This window comes from Danio rerio, chromosome 16 (genome assembly GCF_052040795.2).
Source record: "Danio rerio strain M-AB ecotype USA chromosome 16, GRCz13ab, whole genome shotgun sequence".
NCBI classification, from domain to species: domain Eukaryota; kingdom Metazoa; phylum Chordata; class Actinopteri; order Cypriniformes; family Danionidae; genus Danio; species Danio rerio.
This window is the reverse complement of record NC_141036.1, coordinates 48,950,001-48,965,933: the sequence shown is the minus strand read 5'-3', so window position 1 is coordinate 48,965,933 and position 15,933 is coordinate 48,950,001. Positions and strand designations below refer to the sequence as shown.

Here is a 15,933-nt window from a genome sequence, read left to right as displayed (position 1 = left end):
GTTTATGAGCGTCAAAAGTCACTGCTCAGCGAATTATTTGACTGTCACTGCATCCCAATTTTTGTTCCTTGTCTTGTTTAAAGGTATTGTTGTTTTACCTTTTGTCCTGTTTCGACTTCTGTGTCTAATAAATGTTCTGTAACATTTGTCTCTGTATTAGTTTCTTTTTTTCAATTGAACTATGTTTGTTTGTTCTGATAATGTATTACTTCTTGGTACCAATTTCCACAACAGTTTTTTTTTGGTTCATATCTACTATTAGTTACATTATAGTTATAAATATGTAAATATAAATATGTAAAAATGTAAATGTTTATCTAAATTATATTTTATACATTTATGGATGTAAATTAGTCTAGTAAAAAAAAAATCAGTTTTGAGCCATATTACAGGGTGGTAAAATGACTTTAGAAAGATTCCAACAGCATGTATTTTTTTTTTACTGGAGAGCTTATTAGTATAATGTTGATGATTTTAGCAATCTAGTTGGTTTATAAGTGGTATGTCTGAAGAAAATTTTTTTAGTTGAAATAACAAATGCATCTTCTTTCCCTCTTTTTAAAAATTGTATTTCTGCATGAATGTGCGTGTGTGTATATACATTAACATTACTATAAAATATTACAGTGCATAGCATAAATGAGTACACCCTTTACACATTTCTCTTTTAAATGAACAATTTCTATAGTATGCTATACAATATATAATTGTTTATATGCATTAAATTAGTCAGTACCAAAGCCAAAACTGGAGCTAATGTAACAAAATAACTAACGGTCCAAAAATGTTTAATATGTGATGAGAAAATATAATTTACAAACATTTTAATAAAGAGGAAAAATCAAGAGAACCATAAAATATTAAATTTAGATAAAATTTTCTACTTAGTTTTTTTTAGAACACTGAATTTAAATGTATTATCTTTCTATTTTCTGTTAGTTGACCACACTTTCAGATTCATGAATATAATTGTTTAGTAAAACTGTTTTGAAAACGCACCAAAACATATTGTTTACATCCACTGAGAATATAAATTTTCAAAAGGGGGTGAATGCTCATTAATGCAGTGCCCTGTATGCATGTATCGAATACTAATTTACTAATAGTAAATTTGAATTAATTATATTTAGAAATATGGTCAAAATTATATATGTTTCGTTCATTATATATTGAAATCTCCTTATTTCTGATGGCATAATAAGGATAAGACTGTGACAGAATAAAAGCAAACTCAGATCGGATCATAAGCTCCCTCATGTGTCACTGAACGGGTTTCATTCTCCCGTTAATAAGAGAACTTTAACATTTTAACCTTCATCGCAGCTCTAAATCCCTTCATTAGCAAGTTCCTCTGTGAATGATTCTGTGGCTGAGAATTGATATATTCTTTTTCTTCAGCATCAGTGTCTCAGTGACGCAGCTTCAGCTCGCCTTTCACAGATACGCCTTGCTCATTCTCTGTGACTGTTCATGTTGGATTCTTCCATTAGCAGATAATAACTGTGCTTTTGCAGAGTCAGGTGTCTCTATCGACTGTGTGATGGACTTATCATTTAACATATTACCTGTCTGCGCAGGAAAAGCCCTGTTAAACTGCTCTGGTCATCTCCTTGTCTTAAACAATCATTGTCAAGTTTCATCTATGGACACCAAAGTACGGCAGCACGGTGGGCTCAATGGCTCCGGTTACAAAGATATGCGCTATAGGTGAATTGGAAAAACAAAAACTGCCCATAGTGTATGAGTGTGTGTGAGTGTGTGTGTGTGTGTGTGTGTGTGTGTGTGTGTGTGTGTGTGTGTGTGTGTGTGAATGTGAGAGTGTATGGGTGTTTCCCAGTATTGGGTTGTGGCTGGAAAGGCATCCGCTGTATAAAACATATGCTGGAATAATTGGTGGTTCATTATGCTGTGGCGACAGAGACTAAGCCGATTAGGGACTAAGCCGAAGGAAAATGAATGAATAACACCAAAGTAGAGATGTAGAAAGCCAGTAAAAACAAAGAAACAAAACACTTTACTTGTACTTACACTTGTGGTATTTTCTCCTCCTGGTTCGATCATGTAGGTGTGATTCCCATCAAAGAACATCCCACTAAAGAGAGGGGGAAAAAGAGATGGTGAGCATCTAACCAGCAGTGTTGGGGAAAGTTACCTTTTGAAAGTAGTGCATTACAATATTGAGTTACTCCCCCAAGTTGCGTTACTAAAGTAATATGTTATATGTATATGAGGTTTGATCTCTTTCAGAACTTGCAGGAGTTTTTTCAACTTTTTTATAGAAAAGCTTTTCATTTAACAACCACATAGAACCTACACCTTCATCTTCCTTTAAAAAATGTACGATAAAATTGTATTAAACCCAGAGCTATACATATTGTACATATAGACTGGGGCGATAGGTTATCTTCCAGCAGGACAATGACCTAAAGAGCACACCACCAAAATATCAATGGAGCGGCTTCACAACAACTCGGTGAATGTCCTTGAGTGGCCCAGCCAGAGCCTAAACCTAAATCCTATTGAACATCTCTGGAGAGATCTGAAAATGGCTGTACACCGTCGCTTCCCATCCAACCTGATAGAGCTTGAGAGGTACTGCGAAGAGGAACTAGCAAAAATTCCCAAAGACAGGTGTGCCAAGCTTGTGGCATCATATTCAAAAAAAGTTGAGACTGTAATTGCTGCCAAAGGTGCATCAACAAAGTATTGAGCAAAGGCTGTGAATACTGATGCACATGTGATTCTTCAGGTTTTTTATTTTTAATACATTTGCAACATTTTCAAAAACTCTTTTTCCACATTGTCATTATGGGGTATCGTGTGTAATATTTTAAGAAAATAAATGAATTTAATCCATTTTGGAATAAGGCTGTAACATAAAAAATGTGGAAATAGTGAAGCGCTATCAATACTTTCCAGATGCACTGTATCGCAGAAAAACAAAATATGGCAATGTCAGATTTTTCCAAAATCGTGTAGCCTTACTAAATACAATAAAAGTTGCAAACAAGGTATTCAATATTGTTGCACATAAACCTCATCATGTTGCATGGCCAATTCAGTGAAGGACATCCAGTTTTCATTGTGGACATAAAAGTGTTTACTATGCATTTTTAATACAATATGGTGCACAAACATTTAGCACACATTAATGAGATTCATCCATCTATTTCAGTGCTGACTCTCAAAATCCAGGTAATTTTCACACTTATTGTGCAGCAAGACTATAGATGAGGAATTAATGAAGCGTAATGGAAACTGAGTGTGTGTCTCTTTTAGCCTTGAGACATGCTGAGAGGATATCATTCTCTGCTCTGATGGAGTCTATCTCGAAGATCAATCAGTCCGTGACTCTCAGAAAACCTCCAGACGGCGCGGAGACACTCAAGGTGACTCCTGAAAGCGCTGCGCGTATTGTGAGGATCATACAATGACCTTCAGTCTGACTGCATTCATAAATACAGAGCGCCTTCTTCTATACAGTTGGAGCTAGAATTATTAGCCTTCCTGATTTTTTAGCACCCTGCATGTTTTTTTCCCAACTTCTGTTTAATGGAAAGAAGATTTTTTTCAACACATTTCTAAATATAATAGTTTTCACAATTTATTTCTAATAACTGTTTTCTTTTAACTTTGCCATGATGACAGTAAATAATATTTTACTAGATATTTTTCAAGATACTAGTATTCAGCTTAAAGTGACATTTTAAAGGTGCTGTATGTACGTTTTTGACTCTTCTAAGGCATAAAAACACCATCATATGTTTGCAGATATTCAAGAAACATGCTAAGTGAACATTCTTGTTTATCTGAAAAAATGCTGATTTCAGATATTCTGCTTTGAAACTGTGCGTTACATGCCGGAACATTCCAATGCCAGCACCCCGGGTTGCCTTGGTGTCATTCATTCAGTCAGGGAGGCTCTTAAAGCATGCGTTTGCGACCAAAAATGCGACCTTTGTGGGCAGTAGCGGACAGTAGCAGCCTCCAAAATGAGATGCAGATTCAGAGTTCCACATGAGGTTATAAATTAGCAAATAACATAAATAATACAAATGTAAACATTAGGTGAGTGGGTTACATTGTAATCCCTTGTGCTAACAACACGACACGTGATGAGATTTGCAGCGATAAGCAGTTTGGCTGTTTGCACCAGACGAAACACGACAGAAATTTAAACACAGCCATTCAGAAGCACAGAATAGTGCACTTACTGCACTCCATTAAAATGATGAGGTTTATAATCTAATTAATACATATTAAACCTCTTTAACATTATTAATTGTTCATGCCATACCACTAATATGTGTAGGTTTACACCAGGGCTTAAAATTTGTGCCAAATTTTACCGATCCACCTCCTTAACCACCCTCCTCCACCATCCGCTGTTCACTTTCTTCCGCGACTCCCCAATCCTCTTCACGTTAGTCTGCGACAACCCCGCCCCGCTCATGTTCGTCCGCGACACATTTCATTACCATCTTGCCTAAAAAAATACTATTTATGGGTTGGTCGCTTGCATGAAAATGAAACAGGGAAGTAACAGCAAGATTTAAGGATGTTTCTTTTGTGAGTTTAAGCAAAGTCTCTTTAGGGCAAGTCATTTCACTCTGCGGCGATCTTTGAAACACCTCTCTGGCAGTATGCTCAGGCATTCTATCTGAATCGGGAAACATCAACTTCTCCAAAACGACTTGCCAAGCTTACTATTACATTTCATTTTACGATCAGCCAGTAAGATTAAACAACATCTATCTATTTAGTTTTATTTCTAAATGTTAAATGACACAAAATCTGCAGAAACTCACGTCTGGTCCGAGCCCCTCCCCAGGAGACTTGTCATTCTATAGAGATCGCTAATTGGCTCCTGTACTACAAGGCAGGGCTTCAATAGCCATATTGACAGTTACACTTTTCCCCATTTAAAAGTATAAGAGTGACATGTCTTGTGTATTCTAGATTCTTTGGTTTAACTCATCCAATCAGGAAATCTAAGGATGTACCCCTCCTCTCTTATTTACAAGCAGGCAAATGGGTATGTGAATGTATTGTTGTTTATTAATGACTTTAAGGTTGTACGTTAAAATCTCAATTTGTGTCTGATGTTGTTTTTGTACCTATTTATTCAGTTCTACGATGTGGATGTCGGCATTTGCCGCTAAGTGCAATAAATATCTGTGAAAAGGATCTCAGCCTTTGCGTTGTAACTAAGGGCGGCATAGTAATCATTGTCAATTTTCTGTTGTTCAAGTGCAAGAAATAGAAGCCGTTTCTAATATATACATTTCAGGTGTTGGTTAGAGCAAAACTTCTTTTTAATATGTAGAATATTCCTTCTATAGCATGCCGTTGCTTTTATTTAGAACATGATTTCAATCAGCCTTTGTTGGTGTCGTCAATCTGGCAACCTGCTCTTGCGTGTGCTTTAAACCAGGGGTACAATACAAAGTTCGGCCACTGGGTGTCAAACTTGCATACTGTACTTTTAAGGCTAAACTAGGTTAATTAGGCAAGTTAGGGTAATTAAACAAGTCACTGTATAACCAGCCTGATCTCACGAGAAAAACGTAATTATTTTACGCTTTGTCAGTTTAGTCGTTAATTCGTACAAGTTGAGTCATATGAAAATGTACGATTTTAAAAAGGAGGCGTGGCAGCCAACCCTGCCCCTAAACCCAACCATCATTGGGTGATGAATAAGATGAGCAAATCATACTAAATTGTACGATGTTAATCGTACGAATTCATACGAATTAGCCACTAAATCAAAAAGTTATGAATTGCCGTGAGATTGCGTTGGTATAACAGTAGTTTATTCTGTAGGCTATCGAAATAGTATTGTTTGAGGGGGATAATAATATTAACCTAAAAGTTTTTTTTTTAATTAATAAAAACTTATTATAGCTGAAATAAAACAAATGAGACTTTCTCCAGAAGAAAAAAAAATAGGAAATACAAGAAAAAAAAAATAGGAAATACTGTGAAAAATTGCTTGCTCTGTTATACATCATGTGAAAAATATAACAAATAAGTAACAGGAGGGCGAATAATTTTGACTTTAGCTGTACTGCATGAACGCATTTTCAATGGATAGCTAAAAATTTTAAGTTCACTAGAACAACCTCTGTTCTCACTGATAGTAATTTAAGAAAGCCACTAACAAGGCAGACACACAGACAGACGGAGGATCTGAAACAGCTATAATAGCCGAATGTGTACTATAACAGAACAGCATAACTACATCACTAATGACTTCAGGTCAATGATCTGCAAGAGGTAAAACAGCTCTCAGTCGATGAATGGCTTTAAAAGTGTCTGCTGTAGACTGTCATCAGCAGCCCGTGACTGTTTCATGAGCGTAACGCTGTTTGTCTGACCTGCAATATGGCATTAAGATAAAACACCATTAAACTGCAGTATCAGCAGCACCGTTCCCTCCCTCTCGCACCTACACACAAGCTGCGTCCCAAATGGCACACTATACACTATGCACTCATGCACTATGTACTTATGCACTTACACACTCAACAGGGTAGTATATGTATGTAGTGTCGTCCCAAATGGCACACTAATGTTTTTTTACTAAGCGGAAATTCAAACCGTTTCCCAGATGACGTTTGCCAAATCATTGAAGTAAACGGCCGAATTATCAAATAATACCTGCCGTGAGTATTGCCGCAATCACTATCGGGAGGCGCTATAATCACTCTCGTAAAAGAATTTTGCTTTCACCATCCAAATTAAATAAAGTTATTCAACATGTGCGTCCGATAGCTCCGCCCCTTCCGCTACGTAAGCAAACCTGCGGTCGTTGAGTGCGTGAAGTGTCCATCATTCCACACTTCATTTTAGCGGCTGAATGAGTGCATCATCCGGGTAATTAAAGTGCACTTATTATTTTTAGAGTTTTCAGTGTGAACGCACTACTTACACTATTTATACTACAAAATGGCATAGAATAGTGCATAAGTATGCGATTTGGGACGCAGCTACACTGTTCTCATAATAACACATAACAAACTATCATTTCTATAGTGATATGCAATAGAGATGCGCGGATGGGCTATTATTTCATCCGCAACCGCATGACAAAATTAATCATCCGTCCGCCATCCATCCGCACTAACATTTTAGACCAATTTTTAAAACCGCACCCGCCCGCCATCTGCTGATTGGGCTCTTTATTTGAATGGCTTATTCCTTTTTTTATTAAATGAATGTTTCTTTATTGATCATTACAGAATAGAGAATGACTTTAATGTAGACATGCAGTTAATCCAAACGTGTAAGTCATTAATTGACGACGCTTTGAAGTGACGCTAAAGATACGAGGACGTGTCTTTTCACTTGATTCGATTCCTCGGTCCTTCAGTCTCCTCCTTGCGTCCTTCCCTCGTATCCCGGTGGGGTGGAAACACGAGGAAAGAAAGCAAGGAAAGGAAACGAGGATGCACAAATAAGAAATGAGAAGCGCCCGAGCTCTCAGAATATCAGCAGTGAACTCCGTCTCCAATCGGCGCACAGGGACAAAAATAAATAAATAGCCTAAATTAAACGCACTGTACTGTACAACTTTTTTTATTGTAGCCTAATAGAAAACGCATTGACACATCATTTCAACATGCTGCTATTTAGCCTACTACTAAATGCCTATTTCACTTAATTTTTTAGTAAATAGATAGAATAAGTCATTTACATTAATGTTTACATTTGTAGTTGTCCATAGCAACCCCAAAAACGTATACCTGCTTGCCTTGCACATCTAATTAATGGGCACAGTTTTTCGACTATTTTTTATTTTTTGCTGTGGATGTTATTGAGCTTGTAGAAATCGGAAACAACACAGTTCTGCGACACAGATTAACCTTTATTGATATCTCTATCAGACAATACCTATTTTATATGCCAAAAGAAACAACAGGCAGTAAAAAAAAAATATTAACATAAATATCTTAATGTAGGCATAGGCAATTGTCGCATGCTTTGGCAAACAGTTGAAACATTTTTTAATAAAAACGTCATATCGTGCCTAAGCCTTGTAGGCTCAGTCACCCCCACAATTAGAAATTAAATTAGAAAAATAGATATGCCATCCCTCTTTGAGCGAACCTGACCAGGCTAAAGTGCATGTATGACAAGTGCCCCAATAACCCATGGACTTAGGATCATCCCCATTCCCCTCAAACTTGAAGCATAACGAAATACTACGCCATTAAATTTGCGACAAAGAAATTCTGGCAAAATAGCCTCGGAACGTAAAAGCGAGGCCAACATGTCTAGAATAGAATAGGCTAAACCAATATGAACGTAAAATTATCAGCTGACCGAACTCAAAAGTTTATATTGAACATATATAGCCTAAATAACATAGGCTAATTGGTTTAATATGCCTGACCTTAGGTCTAGTTTGATTTTTTCTTGGCACAATGCAGGAATAAAATAGCATCTACAGTGTCAGGATTCAGACGGGCGCCTGCATAGCCACTATAATGCGCCCTGCTGCACTGAAGGAGCGCTCGCTCGCAGCACTTGTTGCTGAAATGCATAGAATTCTCTTGGAAAGGTGCTGTAGTCATGGGAATGCCTGATCTTATTTCTCCCAAAAGGAAAGTAGATTTTCCTCTGCTGATCCGTCTATACGGAAGTTTGTAGAGGAATACTTCTGTACACTTCATCCAGAATTAATGTATCCGATTCCTCCTCCCATTCTGTGAAGTCAGTCCTAGGCTTTTTCGTTGGTGCGCCAGCTATGAATATAAAAACAGTACAACCGCCCGCCACCCGCCCGAATTTAATTAAAATATTATTTTTTCGTAACGTCATCCGCCCGATCCGCGGTTTATCCGCGGAGTCCGCGGCTATAACCGCCAACCGCGCATCTCTAATATGCAATATTTTGTATACAGATTCATATTTACATCACTGTTCAAAAGATTTGAGTTTCATTCATTCATTTTCCTTAGCCTTAGTCCCTTATTTATCAGGGCTCACCACAGCGGAATTAACCGCCAATTATTCCAGCATATGCTTTACGCAGCAGATGCCCTTCCAGCTGCAACCCAGTACTGGGAAACACCCAAACATTCTCGCATTTACACACACACGCATACACAACGGCCAATTTAGTTAATCCAATTTAGCACATGTATTTGGACTATGGGGGAAACCAAAGCACCCAGAGTAAACCCACACAGAAAAGGGGAGAACTTGCAAACTCCACAGAAATGCCAACTGGCCTAGTCAGGACTTGAACCAGCGACCTTCATGCTGTGAGGCAACAGTTCTGAAAACTTAGCCATGGTGCTGCGCAGAATTGATTTCATTCTTTTCTTTTAGCTTAGTTCCTTTATTAATCAGGGGTTGCCACAGTGGAATGAACCGCCAGCATATGTTTTATGCAGTGGATGCCCTTCCAGCTGCAACCCAGTATTGGGAAACACCCATACACAGCCATTCACACACACTCATACTCTACGGCCAACTTAGTTTATTCAATTCACCTATAATGCATGTGTTTGGACTATGGGAGAAACCGGAACACCTGGAGGAAACCCACAACAACACAAGGAGAACATGCAAACTCCAAACAGAAATTCCTACTGGTCTAGCTGGGATTTGAATCAGCGACCTTCTTGCTGTGAGGCGGCAGTGCTAACCACTGAGGCACTGTGCAACACTGTCCTAAAGGTTTCTTTAATAATGGGGTATGGAAAGCTTCCACTTGTCAAAGTTCTTCTTTAGATTTAGGCTATTTGATTTTTTTTTCCCGTCTGCCCATGTAATCCAATACTGTCTCCATAACATTTAGTTTGAGTGTGTTATCAGCTGTTTTTCCATAGAAATATGATTTCACTGTGCCAGCAGTGCACTTTTATGCTGAAAAATAAAACCATTCCCAATCAACTGTTTGTCCAAAAGGAATGGCATGATGCATTTTTCAACATGCACAGGCCTTAAATCAGTCCCTAAGAACACAAGCAGAAATTAAAAGGCACATATTTTACACCTTTTACAAGATGTAAGATAATCCTTTGTCATATTGATCGCTGATACCAAGTACCGATTCTGATGCTTCAAGCTTTACAATGCATTGAGCACACTTTCCCTTCAAGTATGAACCTTAAGGGAAGATCTTACCTAAGAGAATAAATTAAGGATGCTGCAAATAAAACCTTAAACACATCTCTTATAACCGTTTAGAAGTGAACATGTCATGGCCAAAAGCAGCTTTACAGAAAACAATTCATTTTACTTCAGCTTAGGCTATGTATATAGCTGAGCGCTTGTCTTCCTCTACTTGTAAACTCATAAACAAACACCTGCGATCAGTCCATGAGATCAGCCAGATTGGTGAGTACTGATCGAGACATGAAATGTGATTATCTTCGGCCGATCGAACAGAGCATCCCTAGTTTCTACAGGTGGTTTTCAAGCCCACTCACCTAAACGAAGCACAATTTGAAATGCCAATGTTTCAGACATGGAGTGATTGAGAAAGTGTCAACAACAAGGTTTTTGTACTGAAATACGGCTGTTTTTAACCTTTTAGGACACACACCCACCAAGTTTGGCCAATTTCACTCGCGTCCCATCTCGATTGTCAATAAGTGTGAGCCATGGCATACTTGCTTTTGATGTACCTATATACAGAAAGCCATGTTTGCAGAGTCCTGACGGTGGCTTGAGTCGATCATTAAGTATGTTTACAAAGACACTAATACTTTAATAGATTTTTAATACAATTAAGAAAATACTCTGATTAAGTGTCTACTATGTAAACAGCAATTTTTGATTACCTTAATCCGACTAAAGTCATAACTGTCGCCACTGCCTCGCATGGTTCAGGATTGGTAGAGCTACGCATCGATGAATTTGCTCTTCAGTGTTTGAACTCTCAGTAATGATTAAATCACACTGAACTGAGCTAAACTGAACTGAACTGAACTTAAACACTAAAACCTGAACCACACTGTTCCAGTTACTATGACCATTTATGTGAAGCTGCTTTGACACAATCTACATTGTAAAAGCGCTATACAAATAAAGCTGAATTGAATTGAATTGAATAACTGAACTAAACAGAAATGGAATTAAGAAGTGGAGTATGTATATTAGTGGTATTATTGAAGTAAACAAGCAAACTATTACCGTCATGTAGGACTTTTCACCATATTTTCCGACAAGATCCACACACTCGGCTGTCAGTAAAGGACCCTAGACACGCACATTGCAAAATGTGGATGTTTCCAATTTCTTTCCATTAAGCGTGCGTTATTAAATTCCATTAAAACAACACTCTTCCACCAGTCCTTATTCCTTATTTGCGTCTAATACCTCAGTTTGTCACGGGGGCATGAATGAAATGTTCATAGGTGAAAGTGAAACTGCCGAACTGCAGTTAAAGTCACCCAAAATTACAGGAAACTCTTACATGAAAGCACTTCACGTTAACACCTTAATTATATTATTGTCTATTAGAGCTAATAATTAGATTACAGATGTCCATGTAAGCGTAGTCAGTAGTGTCTTCAAAGTTAGTGAAAGATCCAGAAGGCCATCCTGCTGATTTGATTAAGAAGGGCTCATTTTTGTCAGACGGCTCATCGGTTTTACTTTCCTTCACTGTCATTCATTTTAAAAAGCACCTGGTCTATTTTATTTGTATATGTTTTACTTGAACGCATAAACTCTACATTTGCAAGATGGTTAGATGTGGAGCTAACATTAATCTGACTCACTCGTGAAGACATAAAAATCGTCATCATAATTTACTCGAGTGCACTCCTCAATGTCTCTCTCGTGCCCTCCTCATTGTCTCTCTCTGAAAACCCCTGCCGTAATATACCACCAACCGTAATATACATAATGTAACACCAACCCAGACCCGGATTGGCTAATCGGGAGGACCGGGAGAATTCCCGGTGGGCCGGTCCGTTTTTTGGCCGCGAGGAGTCCCTAACAAGAGTCCAGAATCTGTCGCTCTCAGCAGTCACACTTTTTAAAAATAATTTATTTATTTACTTGACCACAGCCTTCTTATTCATTATTTTACCGCAGTTCTGCTCTATTTATCTATTTTTTCGTAGCCTCGTGAGCAAGATGGCGCCTGCAGGTTAATGATGATATACCTGGATAAGTCACCATTCAATGTATAGCTATTGTGGTACAGTGGTTAGCACGTTAAGTTACGACGCCGCCATCCCGGGTTCGGTCCTCGTCAGAGAAACATTTTTTTTTTCATTTTTATTGTTAAGACATATAATGCTGTAAGGGTTGTTGGTCATTTTAAGTTCTAAAACAGCTGTTTTCTCAAAAAAGACGTGACAGTGTAATTAGAAACTGAATTGGAAATGACCTTATTTTAATATAGTCAGTGGTGAACTGAGGTGGGCCGGTCTAAGGCTTGAAACTCCAGGGCTGAAAAAGAGTCCCACTCCGGCCCTGACCAACACAGACAGTATATCAATTAAACTACTGAAACTATTCAAAGTAAAAGTCAACCTAAAAATGTTAAAAGTTGTAGGAAGAAAGATCAAGACCCCATAACGCAATTCAAAACCATAAATAAACGGGGAAAAATAAAAACATGAATCACAAAGTATAAAAAAAACAGCTAATTTATTGTATTGCTTTTTTTTTGTATATTGATATTTTCACATTGTAGTTATATAAGGTTGACCTTTTCTGACACTACATCTGACTTGCATAATTCCTTTACTAAAACAACACATACATAAAACAACAAAAGCATTTCCTCCCAAATCTGTGCGGATGTGATTTTCTTATTGAAGAGAATATATTTAGACAGTAAACATTTGAGTGTGTCGAGTGTGAACGTAAAGATTGTGCTGCTCCATTTCTGAGTTACATCTTGACCTGACTCTGCGTTCACATACAGCGAGAGAGAGAGAGAGAGAGAGAGAGAGACAGAGAGGGAGAGAGGGAGAGAGGGAGAGAGAAGGAGGGAGAGAGATGGATCTGACCTGACTCCTTCTCACACTAAAAATACAGACGGAAAGAACTGAGCTTTCCCAGAGGGCCACACGGAGAGGTGTGTGTGTGAGAGAGAAAGCCTCTATAGAGACATGCAGATACGTTTACTGCAGCCATATAGAAGGTACGCCAGCAATACAAACATAAAACCTACACAACAAATACATTACATTTGCAATAATGGAGCACAAGGCTAAACGTGAAGCAATAAGCATTACATCAATGGTGCAGGAGAGAAAAACTGTACACACAAGCAGACTGAGATTATCAGTGTGTTATATGAGAGGAGGATAATAGCATGCCGTAATTATACAGCTCTAATTGTTGAATGGGATAATAGCAGCTTTGGCCCGCTAACATGTGCTTATTTATGAATGTGTCTTAGAAAGAGACACTTCTGTGGGCAATTGTAAGTAAGCGGCGTCAGGCTGCGTTGGTGAACTCGTGTGTGTTTGTGTGTTCATTCAGACATGAAGCTCATCAACAGAGGGACTTACTGTAATCCGTGGCAAGTCGAAAGCGCCACATATGACTTGGGAACATCACGCACTTTCCCATGGTAATAACAGTGTTCTCCACCCTGCAGAGAGGAACAAACAATAATAATAAGGAACAAAACATACTGCTAATGTCTGTTGTTTCACAGTCACTCATCCAGTCAGAATCGTCCCTTTTATAATATCTGATTTATTGTTTTGTTTTAAACTGAGAAGTTGTATAATATGAACCAGCTGCGAGCTGCATTCCAATAGCTGCTAAATGCAAGGGCGAAAATACCAGCAACATTTATTAAATTGTCCCCACTAATACTTTAATCCCCTCCAAAATAAAATAACGCACTCTGTCAACTCTTATGAATATAGATATGCAGAAAGGGTTCAATAACATTCTCTATTTGAGTCCTACATTGTTATTGGCTGTGCCTTTAGTTGCTGTCACAGCTACATTTAGTTGTTAGCTGCACCAAAACTGCTCAATAGTAGGAAGGGGGATACCAGTAATGTTCTTTCCGATCCCATACCAAGTATTTCAGGACAAGATTTTTTTTTATAGTTCTACCAGAAAGACCAGGGAGATGAATATGATTTTGAATTGTATTTATTTGATGAGTATCATTTGACAAAAAAAAAAAAAAGTAACAAAACAGGATTTCTTTGGCGGAGGCCCTATCTGTAGCTTGAATCGAAAGTTTGTAGATCCAGCTACGGCTGCCGAGGACAAAGGCAGGGGCGAAGCCAATGTTGCCAACTATTTTCAATAAAAGGGTGCTAGGCTCTGCCCAAAAAGTCACTAAATGTCATTAGATTACGTCATACGTCAAATTTGCATATTACTGACGTTCTAGAGTTCACGCACGTTTGTTGATTCCAATGTAGGTGCACGTCTTGCCCGCACGAATGGCGTGATGCGCTCGCACCTTCCAGATGCACACAGCCAGTTGAATGAATTCCGCGAGCGCACCGCGAGTCACATGACAAGAATTGACCGATCAGCTTCAGCTTGTATGGAATATACACATTTCAGTAAACTAATTATCTCAGACAAACACAGAACATCCAAAAACTGCAGTGCTTTATGGAATAAAATCACTGTCATATATATTTTGTGCGTAAATAAAATTCACGCATCCGTAATGATAAAATCGTAAAGGAAAACGGAACGTACTCGTAATTTCCAATTACAATTCCAAAATCTGCAATTAGAACAGACACAGTTACGACATTTTCTTTGTTTGTATATAACTAATAAATTTACGATGGGTGTACTTTAACGAAACACTGTTTTACCACGGACACAAAGTCCTGATTACGAGTACGAATCAACAGCGACACTCCACTGTCAAAATTACGTCACCACTGTCACAGGCGAGAGTCATCGATCAGGTAAGAGTTTTGGTATTCCCTCTTTGAGAAATGTCCGTCATGAGCTGTAATAAAGGATGAGACTTAATGAGGTCCATTTTCACTGTGTTTCTTGGACATTTTACAAAAAAAAGGATGGGCCGAGGATAGTGAGCTAGCATAATGTAAGTTAACATTACAGGCAGCGAGCGCAGTATGAGTGAATCACTGAACACTTAACTATAATATCTGTGTCTGTTCTAATCGCAGATTTTGGAATTGTACCCTTGTAAAATTACGAGTACATTCCGTTTTCCTTTACGATTTTATAATTCCGTATGCGTGAATTTTATTTATGCACAAAATATTTATGACAGTGATTTATTCCATATGCTTTGTAAATTTTTCTATAAATAAAACTTGTTTTAGAGTGACAGCAATGTTGGTAGCCTAGCATCCTACAACCTACAAAACACTGTACACACCCTTCATGTGCAAACTTCACACAGAAATGCTAACTGACCCAGCCGAGAATCGAACCAGTGACCTTCTTGCTCTGAGGCAACAGTGCCACCCACTGCGCCACCATGCAAGTTTGCATGAATGTATTAATCATTATACTGATACATTCAGAAAAGCTGATTAGCTAAAGAATGAAAACACTGAGTGAGTGATTGAATCATTCATTCAACAGAATCGTTCAGAAATGCTGATTCATTCAGGAACATCTGTTTATTTGTCAAAGACACTCATGTTAAGGCTTTTTTGTCACTATTTTATATTGAAAAAAAGTAAATGTTAATATAAACAAAATGAATGAAACTGAGGCCTAATCTCAATTCTACCCCTTAGTCCTTGCCCTTACCCTTCATTTTGTGCGTTCACGTGAAGGAGTAGGGGTGTTGTAATTCTTTTTAGCCTAAAGGCATAGTGTTAAGGGGTTGAAACGAAGATTTTTCAGGACCACACTCGAAACCAAGGGGTAAGAAAATTTCCCAGAATACACCAGCTACAACGGCAGCTTGGCTGCACCAGGAAGTCAGGAAATGCACAAATTAGTATTTTTTGTCATTATTATGAATTTTAAAAACAAACAAGC

General features: G+C 38.1%; 2 protein-coding genes across 5 annotated transcripts in view; both read right to left on the bottom strand.

Annotated features, from left to right (window-relative positions):
- dpy19l1l (dpy-19-like 1, like (H. sapiens)) overlaps window positions 1–15,933 on the bottom strand; it is a 754,017-nt gene that overhangs the window by 200,975 nt on the left and 537,109 nt on the right. The gene's annotated exons all lie outside the window — the stretch shown is intronic.
- The window catches only part of adam22 (ADAM metallopeptidase domain 22), a 130,623-nt gene that overhangs the window by 67,627 nt on the left and 47,063 nt on the right, over window positions 1–15,933 (bottom strand). For all 3 annotated transcript variants that reach the window (XM_087287689.1, XM_087287690.1, XM_087287693.1), the window contains exons 5-6: window positions 13,491–13,573; window positions 2,029–2,092 (exon numbers count right to left, since the gene is read on the bottom strand). In XM_087287689.1, coding sequence (XP_087143815.1) covers window positions 2,029–2,092; window positions 13,491–13,573 — 147 coding nt within the window. The remainder of the gene's footprint in view (window positions 1–2,028; window positions 2,093–13,490; window positions 13,574–15,933) is intronic.